Here is a 14163-nt window from a genome sequence, read left to right on the forward strand (position 1 = left end):
GTGGGTTAAGCCGCTGCCTTCGGCTCGGGTCATGATCTCAGGGTCCTGGGATCGAGTCCCGCGTCGGGCTCTCTGCTCGGCGGGGAGCCTGCTTCCCCCCGCCCTTCCTCTCTCTCTGCCTGCCTCTCTGTCTACTTGTGATCTCTGTCCGTCAAATAAATAAATAAAAATCTTTAAAAAAAAAAAAAAAAGAAAAGAAAGTCAATCCAGAGGCCTTCTATAGTTCCTCTTGTTGAAAGGCAGCCGGTGTAAACACTTAAGTGGGTTTCCGTGGAATTTCCTCTACGCTTCTCTTACCTGGTCAAAATATGGCAAGTATCTTTATGCCAGAGGTTTTCTACAATCTCCTTAGAGTATGGGGCAAAGCAAGTAAACATTTCTAAACCACTCCATACATATTAGCACACTTTTCTGGAAAGGGTTTATCCTTCCCAGGGGTGGGAGGACTCCGTGTACTCTGGCAGGCATCAAGTTGTTGAAATTAAGCTTTGTTTTTTTTAATTTTTTTTATTTTTAAACTATTTTGATAGGCAAAAAAAATAATGTCCCATTGTTTTAAATTTGCATTAAAAGCAACATTTCTAGTCAGGTAGGACATTTCTTAGCCGTGTTTGTGTGCAGGAGTGGCCTCTCCCGGGTCAGTGGGAACGCTTCCTGCCAGGGCCCCGGGTGGCTGGCTGCACTGTCCCGAGGTCTTGGAAGGTCATTCTTCTCGTGTCGGCTGGTGGGTGTGGAGTTTCAGGCCGAGCTTCTTGGAAAGGCCCTGAAGGAGAGGCGGCTTAGGAAATTGGCCGCTGGCTTCCTGTCCATGCTCCCCAGAACTCTTCCATTCTGCAGGAGAGCATCCTGGGCCGCTGGAGAAGTGGGCGTGGAGGCCATTTCTGTGTCCAGAGCACACCACATTCTTGCATTTTACATATCAGTGGGTAGCTTGCCATCCCGTTTGCAAATAGATTCCCGTGCTCATCAGACTGGGGGGGGGCCCATCCAGCCGCCTGAGTGGGAAGGTGATTGTCCCAAAGTCACCAAGGGTGGGGCATGCTTGTCTGTGCGTGGGTTCTGACTGCTGTCTCCGTCTCCCCTCGGGACAGTGGAGGGTGGGGGCCGGCCACTGTGTCTGAGTGGATGGAAAGGTGAACCACTGAGCCCAGGCATGCATGAAACCAATACCTATTTCGGTGGGCTTTGGAGGAATGGAATGGGGTCCTCACATGTTGGCAAGGTGATAATCACTCAGCCTGAGCACTGCCTTAAAAACCAAACTCGGGGTGCACCTGGGTGGCTCAGTCACTAAGCGGCTGCCTTCAGCTCAGGTCGTGCATGATCCCAGGGTCCTGGGATGGAGCCCCGCTTCAGGCTCCCTGCTCGGTGGGAAGCCTGCTTCTCCCTCTGCCCACTCCCCCTGCTTGTATTCTCTCTTTCACTGTCTCTCTCTGTCAAATAAATAAATAAAATCTTTAAAAAAACCCAAAAACCCACACCCACAAAAAACCCAAAAAACACCTCTTCCCGGAGGCCACAGCCATTGTGGGATCCGCTTGTGTGATTTCCCCACCCGGAGGCCCACAGTTAGGCAGGGTGATTTTCGTTAAGATTCTCATGCCAGCTCAGACCTTGTTCTAAAGCTCTTCTAAATCCTTTGCAGATAGGAAGACTCTGGGACACATGTAACTTTTTTCTTTTGTGTGACAGTACGTCCGCGGTAGGACAGCCGCAGTCCTCTGTGCCTCAGTGCGGCGCCCGTGGACAGGATTTGCAGGTAAATCCAGCAAGAGAATGTGAAGGAAAGCAAGAAGATTTTTTTCACGGGACGCCTGGGTGGCTCAGTTGGTTAAGCGGCTGCCTTCGGCTTAGGTCATGATCCCAGCATCCTGGGATCGAGTCCCACATTGGGCTCCTTGCTCGGCAGGGAGCCTGCTTCTCCCTCTGCCTCTGTCTGCCTGTGCTCGCTCGCTCTCTCTCCCTCTGTCTCTGACAAATAAATAAATAAATCTTTAAAAAAAAAAGAAGATTTTTCTCATGGTCAAAGTTGTTGATATTTTTTAGAAAGTAACTTTGGGCTCATCCTAAGAAGTAATATGACCATTGTGGAACATTTACAGGTACACAAAGGGGTCAAACCAAACCAAACCATAATTCCCTCACTCCTGTTAACGTTTTAGAGTTGTTCCTTCCAGCCTTTATTTATTTAAAAGATTTTTCTCTCTCTCTTTCTCTTTTCTTTCTTTGACACAGAGTGAGTGAGTGTACAAGCAGGGAGAGCAGCAGAGGGACAGGGAAAAGCAGGCTCCCTCCCAGGAAGCCCTATGCAAGGCTTGGTCCCAGGACCCTGGGACTTGGCGGCTGTCCCCTGTGTGCCTGAAGACGGATGCTTAACTGACTGAGCTCCCCAGATGCCCCTAGCCTTTTTTCTTTCTTTTTTTCTTTCTTTTTTTTAATTTATTTATTTGATAGAGAGAGAGAGAGCACACAAGTAGGCAGAGTAGCAGGTAGAGGGAGAAGCAGGCTCCCTGCTGAGCAAGGAGCCCAATGTGGGGCTCGATCCCAGAACCCTGGGATCATGACCAGAGCTGAAGGCAGTCGCTTAACCAACTGAGACATCCAGGTGTCCCCTTCTTTCTTTCTTTTTTTTTTTTTTTTTTAGTTTATTTATTTATAGTAATCTCTACCCCCAGTGTAAGGCTCGAGCACATGACCCCGAGATCAGGAGTCGCACGCTCTTCTGACTGAACCAGCCAGGTGCCTCAGTTCTGTCCCTTATAAAATGGGGGACACACCCTACCTTCAAGGGTGTTTGAGGGATGAGAGAGCCTGGAGGACCAGAGCGCCCCACAGTAGGTGTCCAGTAAACGACACACCTGCTTGGCCAACAGCGGAGCGGTTGCTTTTCTGTGTCCTGTATTTCGTGTTTGTTGTGAGCATTACCCTAGGTCCATAAGCCTTTTGTAAACATCTTTGAGGACTCCTATTCCATCATTAGGTTATACTGTAACTTCTTTAAGAAGTCCCGTATTGTAGGTGTTTAGTTCCAGATGGAGGCTTTTTTTTCCATGGCCAATTATAGTAATTATTATTTTCATAATTAAGGACACCCTCAGTAGCCCCTGTCATTAAGAGCCGAAACAAATTAGGTTTTTGAAGCACAGCTTCACGATGGCTGAGGTGGTTGTAGGGAGCAGGCACCTTGACATGGCCCTTGTGTGCCCGTAATTGCCGAGTTCAAGTGGAAAACTGGTGGGTGTTGCTGGGCCTCGCTTCAAATGTGCCCCAGGCCCCAGGGAGCAGAAGGTTCTCCTCTGTTTTGTCCGCTGGTGTTTCAGACCCTTGGGGATATTGGGCATTTGAAGAGCTGAAGCCCCAGCTTCGGGTCAGCCCTAGCTCTGCCCTCGGGGAGTTCCTGTTCCAGTGGGGAGACAGACACCGAAACCAATAAATGTAGTTGTTCGTGTTGGGATAAGTGCAACAGGCCGGGAAGATGCCCGGGGTGGGGTGGGGTTGGAGTCGGTGCTTTTCTGGTGAGGGTGTGGGTCAGAGGGCTCAGGAGAGGGAGCTGCTGCGGCTGAGTCTAGAAAGATGGGCACATTCGCTTGGGTTCCTTGGTGGAGAGAGGACCAGAGTCTGGACACGTGTAGCACCAGGATGGACAGATGGGAGGCGGTGGGCAGTGGCTTTGAATGTTCTGGCACTGGCTAGAGTTAGGCTGGACCTTAGGCTGGACCTAAGGAGGAGGCCGTGGTCTGATGGGGGACAGTAGCAGTTTGCCATGTCCTCTTCCTCTCGGGGTCTCCAGTACCCTAGCAGTGCCTGGGTGAGACTGGGCCCTTGGCGTGTGTCGGCCAGACGCATTCATGGGAACCTCAGCTGCTGTTCTAGCCGGTATCTCTCAGGCTGTCTGGCAGAGTTCTGCGCGTTGGTTCATCTGGGGATGCGCGGACATGCTGGAACATACCACGTGTGTTGATACACGCGCGGCCCCCGTTGCCTGAGAGACGAGTGATGCCTGCCAGGAGGTGCCAGGAGGAAAGTCTGGGCTCGGGATTAATGGGCTCTGAAACCAGTCCTGTGATTTGTACCTGGATGTGGTTACAGAGACTTCTAATTGCAGTCACGGAACTAATAAGCCAGCCCGCCCGCGGGCATCTCAGGTCTGATCCTCCTGAGTGGGAGGTGTGCTTTCGTTGGAGCAGTCGGCCGCCCGGGCACCCGCAGGTGTGCTCCCGAGTTCTTGCAGGCCTGACTCATCCATTGCTGGCGTTCCTGTGCTCAGTGCCGCCCCGGGCCGCAGCTCCTCCCTCAGACTTGAAGGGTGGGGATGGAGGTCCTGGAGTGGGGTGGGGGTGGCAGGGAAAGGGAGGGAAGACAGGCTTGGCTGCTCTGCTGTGTGCCGGGGCTGTGCTGGGTGCTCTGTACAGAGCTGGTGGAACACCGGTGAGAAGCACTGAGAATAGATGTTGGTGTCATCATTTTCAGGTGCGAGAAAGCAAACTGGGTGAGCTTAGGTACCTTTGTCAAGATGATACAGGGAGGGGGGCACCTGGGTGGCTCCGTGGGTTAAAGCCTCTGCCTTTGGCTCAGGTCATGATCCCAGGGTCCTGGGATCGAGCCCCGCATCGGGCTCTCCGCTCAGCAGGGAGCCTGCTTCCCCCTCTCTCTCTGCCTGCCTCTCTGCCTACTTGTGATCTCTGTCAGTCAAATAAATAAAATCTTAAAGAAAAAAAAAAAAGAGGATACAGCGAGTAGAGTAAGCCAGTGCCTGTTCATTCTCACACACTGCTCAGATCTGCCTTCCGTGTGGGGCAGGTGTCTTGGGCCTTCTCGAAACCTTGGTAGTACAGTGTCGTCTCAGGGACAGCAGCAAAAGCCCAGGGTCCCAGCCTTGTTACCAGCTGTGTAAACAAGTCACCGCCACTCCGTGGGCCTCAGTTTCCTTATCTGCAAAATGGGGAGACAGTTCAGTGTCTGTGAGGGGTTTGTGTAGAAATCAGAGCAGATGCTGTGACTGGGAACCCTGGGCCCTGTGGGCTGGGTGGGGGATCATGCTGTAACAGTTGACAGTGCTCAGGACTTTGGACGGAGTCTCCTCTGTCCTGCCTCCTCCTGTAAGTGGAACCCGAGGTAGAGTCGAGCTGAGCTTTCCTGTCCAGGAAATGGGCATTGGAGCTGGGCTGATCTGGTTTGCTCTCTGTTGTCGCTTAGCTGTATTTGTGTGCCCTTCAATAAGACCTTGACCCCTTTTGAGTCTTGTCACAAAGTGAAAGTACCACTTTGTCAGCCTGTTAGGCATACACGAAACAAGTATATTTGGCATTTGTCACTAAATTGGTCCTGTTCCTCTGGTACTCGGGGCCTGCCGCGGTACTGTGTGGCCTCTTCTAACAGCTGCAGGCTACTTCCCACTCAGCAGTGTTTTGAACTAATACGTGTACAACACTTAGGACAAGGCCTCTGCGGGGGCTGGTAGTAAGACTGTGCATCAGGCAGACTCGCGGCTTGCTGCTCTCTGGAGAGGCAGTAAGATCTGGAATGTCATCCTACCTGTGTGTGTCTGTAGGCATCAGAGTTCTGGTCGGTGCTGCAAGGGAGAAGCTTACATGATGGGCGGCCAGGGAAAGCGTCCCTGAACCACGCAGCCTGGGCCTCAAGGCTGAGTAGGCTTGACAAGGGCAGAGGATGGGCTGAGGTGGCCAGGACAGGAGCGTCTCCAGAGATGGATGCAAACCCTCTGGCCTGACCAGTGGCCATGAGGCCCAGATTGGGGTGCAGCCTTCAGGCCAGGCTTTAGCATCTGTGAGATTGTAATGTTTAGCTAGGGTACCCTTCGCGGCTAATGATGCCTCCCGGGACAGCCTGGAGCCCTGGGCGGAGCTAGGACCGGGGTACTTTGAGTCCCAGCTCTGTGGTTGACCCTCTAGGTGTCCCCGAGCCCTCCCCTCCCCAGTCCTTTCATGTCTGTAGCATAGCAGGTGTCTCACAAACACACCTGCTTCGGACATAGTAGAGTCTCCACCGCACAGTGTAAGTGAGGGGTGGCCATGGCCTCAGCGCTCGAGGGATTTGGGCTTACTCATGAAAATGCAGGAGAAAAGGATACACTCAGTAGTTAGGTCAGAGGGAAATGACTGGTGAAAAGAAGCTGGCTGGGGATTAGCATCCAGGATTCACTCCACTGGATCTCCCTGGAGGTTTGAAGAGGCAGGAAGAATGCTTGATTGAATTCTTCCTTGCTGCCTGAGCAAAGAGACGGGATCAGGTCCTCGACTCAGTGCTCTTAAGGTATTGGGGAAAAGTGACTGTGGAAAAATAGAATTTTTTTGCCCCTGCGCTAAGGCCGACTCTCGGGGGACGCTCTGTGTGTTGGTAACTGTTTGTCCTTTTTACAGGTCTTCCGGAAGCACTGGGCAATGACCCCGAGACTCCAGCCCAGAGTGGTCTGAAACCGTTTGGGAAAGCAGAGGGAGTCCTGGGGAAGATGGCCATGGCCCCAAGCCCTTCCCTGGCTCAGGTGTACGCCAGCCCCGTGGCGGTGGCCGTGTGGGAATGGCAGGACGGGCTGGGCACCTGGCACCCGTACAGTGCCGCCGTCTGCAGCTACATCGAGCAGCAGTTTGTCCAGCAGAAAGGCCAGCGCTTCGGGGTGGGGAGCCTGGCCCACAGCATCCCCTTGGGCCAAGCTGACCCCTTGCTGGCCCCTTATATCATTGACCTCCCCAGCTGGACCCAGTTTCGCCAGGATACTGGTAAGACACTTTCTGCCTCTAGTACGCGTCCGAGCGCCCGTGTTGGGGTTATACATAGGAGTGACTCTCACAGCTTTGTCCTGTCCCTGAAACGCGTCGGCTTGGGAGGCAGGTGCTGTGAATGGTACAGGCGCAGTGTGAAGAAGGTACTTCCTAGTAGTAGGGAGTGCCTTGAGAGCACCGCGCAGGGGCCCTCCTGGACCCCCCCTTGTTTTCCAAACCCAGAAGGCCTGCTTCTACTGGCAGAGATCGGAGGGCCTCGCAGACAGGCCGGCATGGATGTGGGATGCTAGTAAGGAGGGCCCAGGAACGAGTCCTGCCGCCGCTGCACGTGTCTGTGTGACCTGGTTACATGGGTTACTGCACTCACCCGTGTGCACTCGCCCGTGTGCTCAAGGGTGGGCTTTTTGTGTGTTTTGATCCATATTACAGAGACTGGAACCACCAACTTCCTCCTAGAGCTGTGCCCTGTCCCTCTAACCCAGCAGTTCTCAACTGGAGGTGATTGTCCCCCAGGATACTTGACAGTGTTTGGAGACATTTTTGATGGTCACACATGTGGGGCAGGGAGCCACTGGCTTCTGATTGGTAGAGGCCAGGGATGTTGCAAAGAGGCATAGGACTAGCCCCTTGCCAAAGAATTCTTGGCCCAGGATGTCACTGGTGCTGGGATTGAGAAACGCCTCTCTGATCCCTGCGCCAGGGTCCTCGGGAGTGCATGGGCTAAGGCTTCTAGTCAGCTGGCTGCAGAGGGAGGTCCCTGCCTCCCGGGTGTTTGCAGTCCACTGAGCAAGGCAACAAGCAAGATGCATCGTGTGGAAATTGTGCATTGCATGAGGTCACAGTGGGTGTCAATCAGGGAATGGAGCCCTAAAGTGTTGGGAGAGATCAAAGTTTGAACTCAGGTGGCCGGGTCACCAGGAAAGAATGAAGACAGGCCCAAGGAAAGGGCAGGTTGTCCATTGAAGGGACTTTGGCTTTTATGCTGAAAGGGGGAGCGCTGGGAGGATTTGGGCAGAGGAGTGTCCTGGTCTGGTGTGGGGGTGAACAGTATCCTTTTGGCTGCCATGTAGGCAAGGCAGGGGCGGGGGCGTGGCGGGCAGAGGTCCGGAGACCAGTAGAAATGAATTGTGGTGGTCATCTTTTGGCAAGTGCTGTTGGAAGCATGGCCCAAGTTCATTTTCTTCTTTTTCTGTGTAATCTTCGGGTTTGGCTTATTAATAGCATATAAGCCAACCACAGGGTGTTTCCTGAGAGTTGCTACTTGAGAAATCAGAGGGAATGGGACATCCACGTAAGGGACTCATGTAACCATGAATAATGAGTCTTATAAAGTTTTAGAGACATAAGAAATACTCACGGCCTAATACAAGGAAACAGCCCGAAAAGTGTTCAGAGTGGTCGTCAGCTGCCTAAGTGTCTTTGTGGAGGAGACCAGATGGGAGGAAGTGCACGGCCACATAAGCCGTGTGGTCGGCTGGTCTTGATCGCCGGATTATGGATGGTTTAATTTTGGTTTTGTTTTTGTTCCAGTTTTTTTTTTTTTTTAAGTGGGTCTGCATATTTTTCATCACTAGAAATATTTTGAAAAACCCTGGATTCTGAGCCACAGCTGTTCTTTGACCCAAGTTCCCAGCATCCCCCACTCCTGCTGAGGAACACAGGCCCCATTCTGCCACTAGAGCCCTGTGGGCCCATTTTTCTTCTTCTTCTTTTTTTTTTTTTTTTTTAGATTTTATTTATTTGAGAGCGTGTTTGAGTGACCACAAGCTTGGGGGGAGGGACAGAGGGAGAGGGAGAAGCAGACTCCCCGCGGAGCAGGGAGCCTGATGTGGGTCTCGATCCCAGGACCCTGAGATCATGACCTGAGCTGAAGGCAGACGCTCAGCCAATTGAGCCACCCCAGCGCCACCCCCCACCTAGTTTCTTCACGTAGAGGAAGCTTTCTGCCCCTCCTGCCCCAAATGTGGAAAGCATAGCCGGTGCCGGCCTCAAGGTCAAACGGCAGCACGACCCTATACACACTGTGACCACGCTGGTTTATTTTGGTTGTAGGAAGAGAATTTTTAAACGCCTTCCCTTTTGGGGGGAGGCTAGCAGGTTCACCATTCATGTATCCTCCTCCTTTTCGAACAGGCACCATGCGGGCCGTGCGGAGGCACCTGTTCCCCCAGCATTCGGCCCCTGGCCGGGGCATCGTCTGGGAGTGGTTGAGTGACGATGGCTCCTGGACGGCTTACGAAGCCAGTGTGTGTGACTTCCTGGAGCAGCAGGTGGCCAAGGGCAACCAGCTTGTGGACTTGGCTCCCCTGGGGTACAACTACACCGTCAACTACGCCACCCACACGCAGACCAACAAGACTTCGAGCTTCTGCCGCAGTGTGCGGCGCCAGGCGGGAGCCCCATACCCGGTGACCACCATCATCGCTCCACCAGGCCACACGGCAGTCGCCTGCTCTTGCCATCAGTGCCTCAATGGCGGTGGAACTGGCCCGGTGTCAGGCCGCTACCGCCACTCCATGACCAACCTCCCCGCGTACCCTGTCCCCCAGCCCCCCAACAGGACCGCCATCGTCTTTGGGGCCCACCAGGCCTTTGCCCCGTACAACAAGCCCTCGCTCTCTGGGGCTAGGTCTGCACCCCGGCTGAACACCACCAACCCCTGGGGTGGGGTGCCACCCTCCCTGGGGAGCCAGCCCCTCTACCGCTCCAGCCTCTCCCACCTGGGACCGCAGCACCAGCCCCTAGGACTGTCCGCGGCCGGTGGAGCCAGGTATCATGTCGTGGAGGGTCAGCTTGTCCACCCGCGCGCCATGTCAGCAGGCTTGGGTTTCTGCTTTTATTCCGCTGGGAAGACGCGCCCTCGTACCTGCAGGCCTGGGCCCTGCCTCCTGGCTTCTCCCTTCGGTGGCTTCTGGTGCCCAGGGGCCGGCCGTCCACAGCCCTGCCTTGCACAGAGCCCGCCTGAGCTCCAGGGCCTGAGTGCCGGCGGTTGCCTCGTGGGTCTCGTTCGCTCAGCAGAGTCTGGGCTGATGCAGAGCCTTGGGGCTGCTCCTGCGGGCCGCATAGCTCTGCCGTGGGCCTGAGGACGTTTCGTTGACTCCTCTGTGCCGGGCACTGAGGACACAGACGTGGAGGGTGCAGTGCCCGCCCGCTTGGCCCGGGGAAGGCTGGGAGCCCAGTTTGGTGCTTCACGGTCGCTCGAGCGGAGAGCAGTGTGGCGGTCGTGTGGCGGGTGGCCACGGGTTGCTTGCACGCTGGCGCGGCCGGCCCAGTATCTCGTGGAGCTCTCTGCACCTGCAGGAGGATGGTGAAAGGAGCCCCACCAGGACCGGAGGGCACCAAACAGTCAGGGTAGCCCTGGGGTGGCCAGTGGGTTCTTGCTCCTGGGGTGACGGGAGACCTGTCGCCTCACAAGGAGCATCGTCAGGGCGCGTGATTGAAGGCGTCGGGCTTGGGGGACATTCGGAGACTGCTGAGTGTTAGCCGGGAGGGTGGGGGGCTGGTTTCTGAGAGGGTGACTGGTGACTGGACATGGGGCCTGTCCCAGGCCTGTGGCTGCTCTGCCTCGCCTCCCTGTTGGGTGGGGCTGATGTTGGCGTCCGGCATCTTTGAAAGCTGGGTTTCAGAGGACTCTGCGGGCTTCTGTACGACACGGCGACTGCTGCCGTTCACTGAGCGTATATAGCTGGGCTGTGTGAGTGACGGCAGTAAGCCTCGCAAAGGCCATCTGTCCCGAGCTTACAGGGGAGCACACCAAGGCTGGCAGGGGCCCCAGCAAGTGGCAGAGCCGGGATTCAACCCAGGGCACAGAGCAGGCCATGAGGGACCCACGGAGATCTCGAAGCTCTCTTAAAGGCGGAGTGAGAGGTGGGCAGAGGCGTCCTGAGAGAGGGTGTGGCGGCGTCCGTAAATTGGAGGGTGTGGGCCAGGCTGTCATCCTGAGCATCTGCTCCTTGTGGGCCTGTGGACTAGAGGTCTCTCTGGGAACGGGGTGACCAGAACTTTCGCTTGGCCTCCTCCCTGGATTTTCACATAGGCGTTAGCAAGCAGGGCTCTGTGCTGTCTCAGCCCTACCCAGCGTCCCGTGAGGCCCCCTCCTCTAGGATGCTGGCCAGAAGCCTTCAGAGAAAAGTGTGCTGTCTGCCAGCCTAGAATGGTTATCAGCAGGGCTAGAGCTGCTTCTACTAGGTCAGTTTTACTGGGCCTCCTGGGGCTCCTTAAGTTCTTAAAAATTATTTTGAGGGACATTTCTAGATAGTTCCAGAGCTAGGATTCTGGGATCAAGCCAGGTGACTTAATTCATGGGCTGCTTTCTGCTGGTACGGGGCTCCCATCGGTCTCCCCTGATACTTCCCTGGCGTCCCCTCCCCCCTCCCCCACCTGAGGGACCCGGAGACTGCCAGAGTGGGGCCTCCTGGTACCGGCCAGGCAAGTTCCAGAGGGGAAGGTGGCTAGGCCAGACGGCCTTACCTCTGCTTCTGGGCCGTGCGTGTTGCTACTTGCCCTGCCTGCCTTGGTTGTCAGCCAGGAAGGGAACCAGGCCAGCTGGCTCTCTTAGTTGAAACCATCTCAAAGGGGGCCTGCCTCATGAGGTGGGTGTTATCTTTATCTCCTCCAGCTTTTCAGGAGCTGGGAGAGGCACCGTTCACTCGCCTGGGCCTATCCCTCCCTGTTTTGAAAAACAGGGTTTCCCCATGTCTTATTTGTAGGGTGGCCCTCTTCTGTGAATCCCTCTCTGATGGGTGTTGGAGAGCTGGGGCGGGGGCGCTGCTTAATGAATCCTGTCCTCTCGACCCAGCAGAGCCAGGAGAACCAAAATGCTTCACCCCTTGGTCTCCCTAGGGGCCTTGGTATGGTTCTCTAGGCCGAGTGAACATCAGCCAAGTTAGGTGGAAATCTCCCAGTGGGCAGCAGGGCTGGTGGCACCGTGGGCTGGGGAAGCCTGGGAAGCAGCCGTATTTACTGGCAGCCACCGGAAAGGACATGCGAGAGTGAGCGAGATCAAAATCTGTGGAACCCATGTGGTTTTTATTTGTGAAGCCGTGAGGTTTCAGATCGCTTCTTGCTCAACCTGGGTAAAACCTTGGCTGTCGGACTTCTTTGTGGCTGGGGAAGCTTTCTGAGTAGGCAGTAATGCGCTCAGCTGCCGGGTTTGAGAAAGTTTCCTGGTAGCTGAACTTGATCCCTTTAAGCACCAGAACTTGTGTGTTAACGATGTTGGACAGAAAACTTTCCAAATGTGTCATGCGCAGTCTTCTTTAGTAGAGGGTGTGGTGGCTTAACGTGTTGATGGCTGGAGGTGATGATCGAGCCCGGCTGTCTGTCACCACTTTGGTGTGGCTGGGCCTAGTGAGACGTGACCCTGCCCTGAGTGGCCCTAGGATACGGATCTCCCGGTTTGCTTCCATCTGCTCCATTTTTGCTGCTGCTGTTCTCCCAGCTTCCAGAAGGGCTCCCTCCTGCTGTCCGCCTGGCTCGCATGCTCAGAGTCCCGGGGCGAGGGGGCTTGAGGGCTGCTGACTGGCTGTAGGCCCTTGGGTCAGCTCTGTTCCCTTGCCATGTCTCTCCTTTCCCCTCCTAAGTCAGATTAAGGATGTGGGCTGGGAAGTCCGAAGTTCCTTTTGCTCTAGTATTGTGGTTTTTGGGATTTCTGTGGGGGGTGCCTGGCGGCCCTTCGGCTTTCCAGTATGTCCCCTGAACTGCTCTGAGAACAGGGTAACTGTGGACGTTGGTATTGGGCTGCAGATGAAGCCTCACAACCGCCCTGAGGGCCTTTTGGAATTATTCTCGTCTTGCAGATAGAGAAAGGGCAGATAGAGAATTCGAAGCCCAGAAAGGGAACTCCACCTGGCCGAGGGCATGCAGCTCGGAGCCAGAGGGGGCGCTGGAAGGAGGGGAGCTCCAGATTGCACATCTAGGGCTCCTTATAGGGTACCTGCCGGCAGGGCTTGCTCGATGGCCCGTGCGGAGCTGGTGGGAGACGTTGCATTTCCTTGCTCCAGCCTCCCGCCTCTGCCCCTTGCCTGGGACTGCTACGTGCTGCCTCCATAGAACACTGAAGTTCTCACGTCTCATGTCCTGAGCGCCATTCGGAAGCTCCTGGAGATAGTCCCAGACAGGAAAGCCAGGTTGGGCCTAGTAGATAGACCCACGAACGGGGAGGCTGCGACTGGAAGGAATTCTCGGAGAAGGGCACTCCATGGGGCAAATAGTGCCCATGTTGGGGAACATTCTGGTCGTCTGGGCTCTTTGAGGATAGTGGAGGGGGATCGGTGACATCTGAGGTTCTCTCCATCCTGAGAGTCCCCATCTTGGGAACCTCTGTGTCCTTTTACTGCTCTCATGACTGCAGGGAAACATCTGGGGGAGGAACTGGGATGAGGGATAGAGGAAGTGGCAACAGTGTGAGACCCACAGAACTTAGTCACAGTTCCTGGTCCCAGTTCCAGGGTGAACTTCCCAGTGGGAGCCTTAATGCCCGTCTGCTTTCTGCTCCAGTTCTTGGTGGTGGACCCTAAGGCCTTCTCCTTCAGATATGTGCTTCTCCCCATCAAAGGAGGACCCTTCTTCTGGGACCCCCTCTGGACCAGCGATGAGTAACCCACTAACGGGGGGGAGTTGTCGAGCCAGGCTTCGGCTTTCCGGCTCCCCGGCTGAGGGCTCAAGCTCCGTGTCCCCTGCAGAGCTGGCTTGGGAGATGGAGGGTGCCTGGAAGGGCTCTGTCATCTGGGACTTCTTCGCTTTTCTAGAACCTGAGAATTGCAAAGACTGTCAGAGATTATCTACTGACTTTTTTTTTTTTTAAGATTTTTATTTATTTATTTGACAGGCAAAGATCACAAGTAGGCAGAGAGGCAGGCAGAGAGAGAGGAGGAAGCAGGCTCCCCGCGGAGCAGAGAGCCCGATGCAGGGCTCGATCCCAGGACCCTGGGATCATGACCTGAGCCAAAGGCAGAAGCTTAACCCACTGAGCCACCCAGGCACCCCCTACTGACCTTTAAAAAACCAAAGTGGAGAGACAGGCTTGGGGTGGGTGGGTGGGGTTTGCTCCAAATTAGATGATTTAGTGGGGCCAGAAGCTTCATTGGTGCAGGTGTTCTGCACGCCCGGCTTTTCCGCGGCATTATCAGAGCTCTGCAGCGTCAGGGCTTTTGTTTTCTTGGGCTTGAGAATAGCTGAGGAGGGCAAGAAGCCCTGATCTGGGCAGTGCCACACAGGTGGTTCTCTTCCGGGAAAACAATCCAGAAGTGAAAACAAAACAACCTCTACTCAAACAAATAGGAGAGTGCCTGCTCTGCTCCCAGCCCTGCGCCCGTGGGGGGGTGGGGGGCCCTGCCAGCTTTAGCACCAACTGAGTGTAAGGTTCTGGTTTGGATCACAACAGGCCAGCTCCGTGTTGTTTCCACTGGCAGGACCTGTGTCC

General features: G+C 55.0%; 1 protein-coding gene across 3 annotated transcripts in view; it reads left to right on the forward strand.

Annotated features, from left to right (window-relative positions):
- The window catches only part of DTX2 (deltex E3 ubiquitin ligase 2), a 36306-nt gene that overhangs the window by 7140 nt on the left and 15003 nt on the right, over positions 1–14163 (forward strand). For all 3 annotated transcript variants that reach the window (XM_032872471.1, XM_032872470.1, XM_032872472.1), the window contains exons 3-4: positions 6381–6737; positions 8874–9510. In XM_032872471.1, the coding sequence (XP_032728362.1) occupies positions 6470–6737; positions 8874–9510 (905 nt within the window). In that variant the 5' untranslated portion in view covers positions 6381–6469. The remainder of the gene's footprint in view (positions 1–6380; positions 6738–8873; positions 9511–14163) is intronic.

This window comes from Lontra canadensis, unplaced genomic scaffold, assembly GCF_010015895.1.
Source record: "Lontra canadensis isolate GAN:19392208 unplaced genomic scaffold, GSC_riverotter_1.0 scaffold45, whole genome shotgun sequence".
Classification (NCBI taxonomy): Eukaryota; Metazoa; Chordata; class Mammalia; order Carnivora; family Mustelidae; genus Lontra; species Lontra canadensis.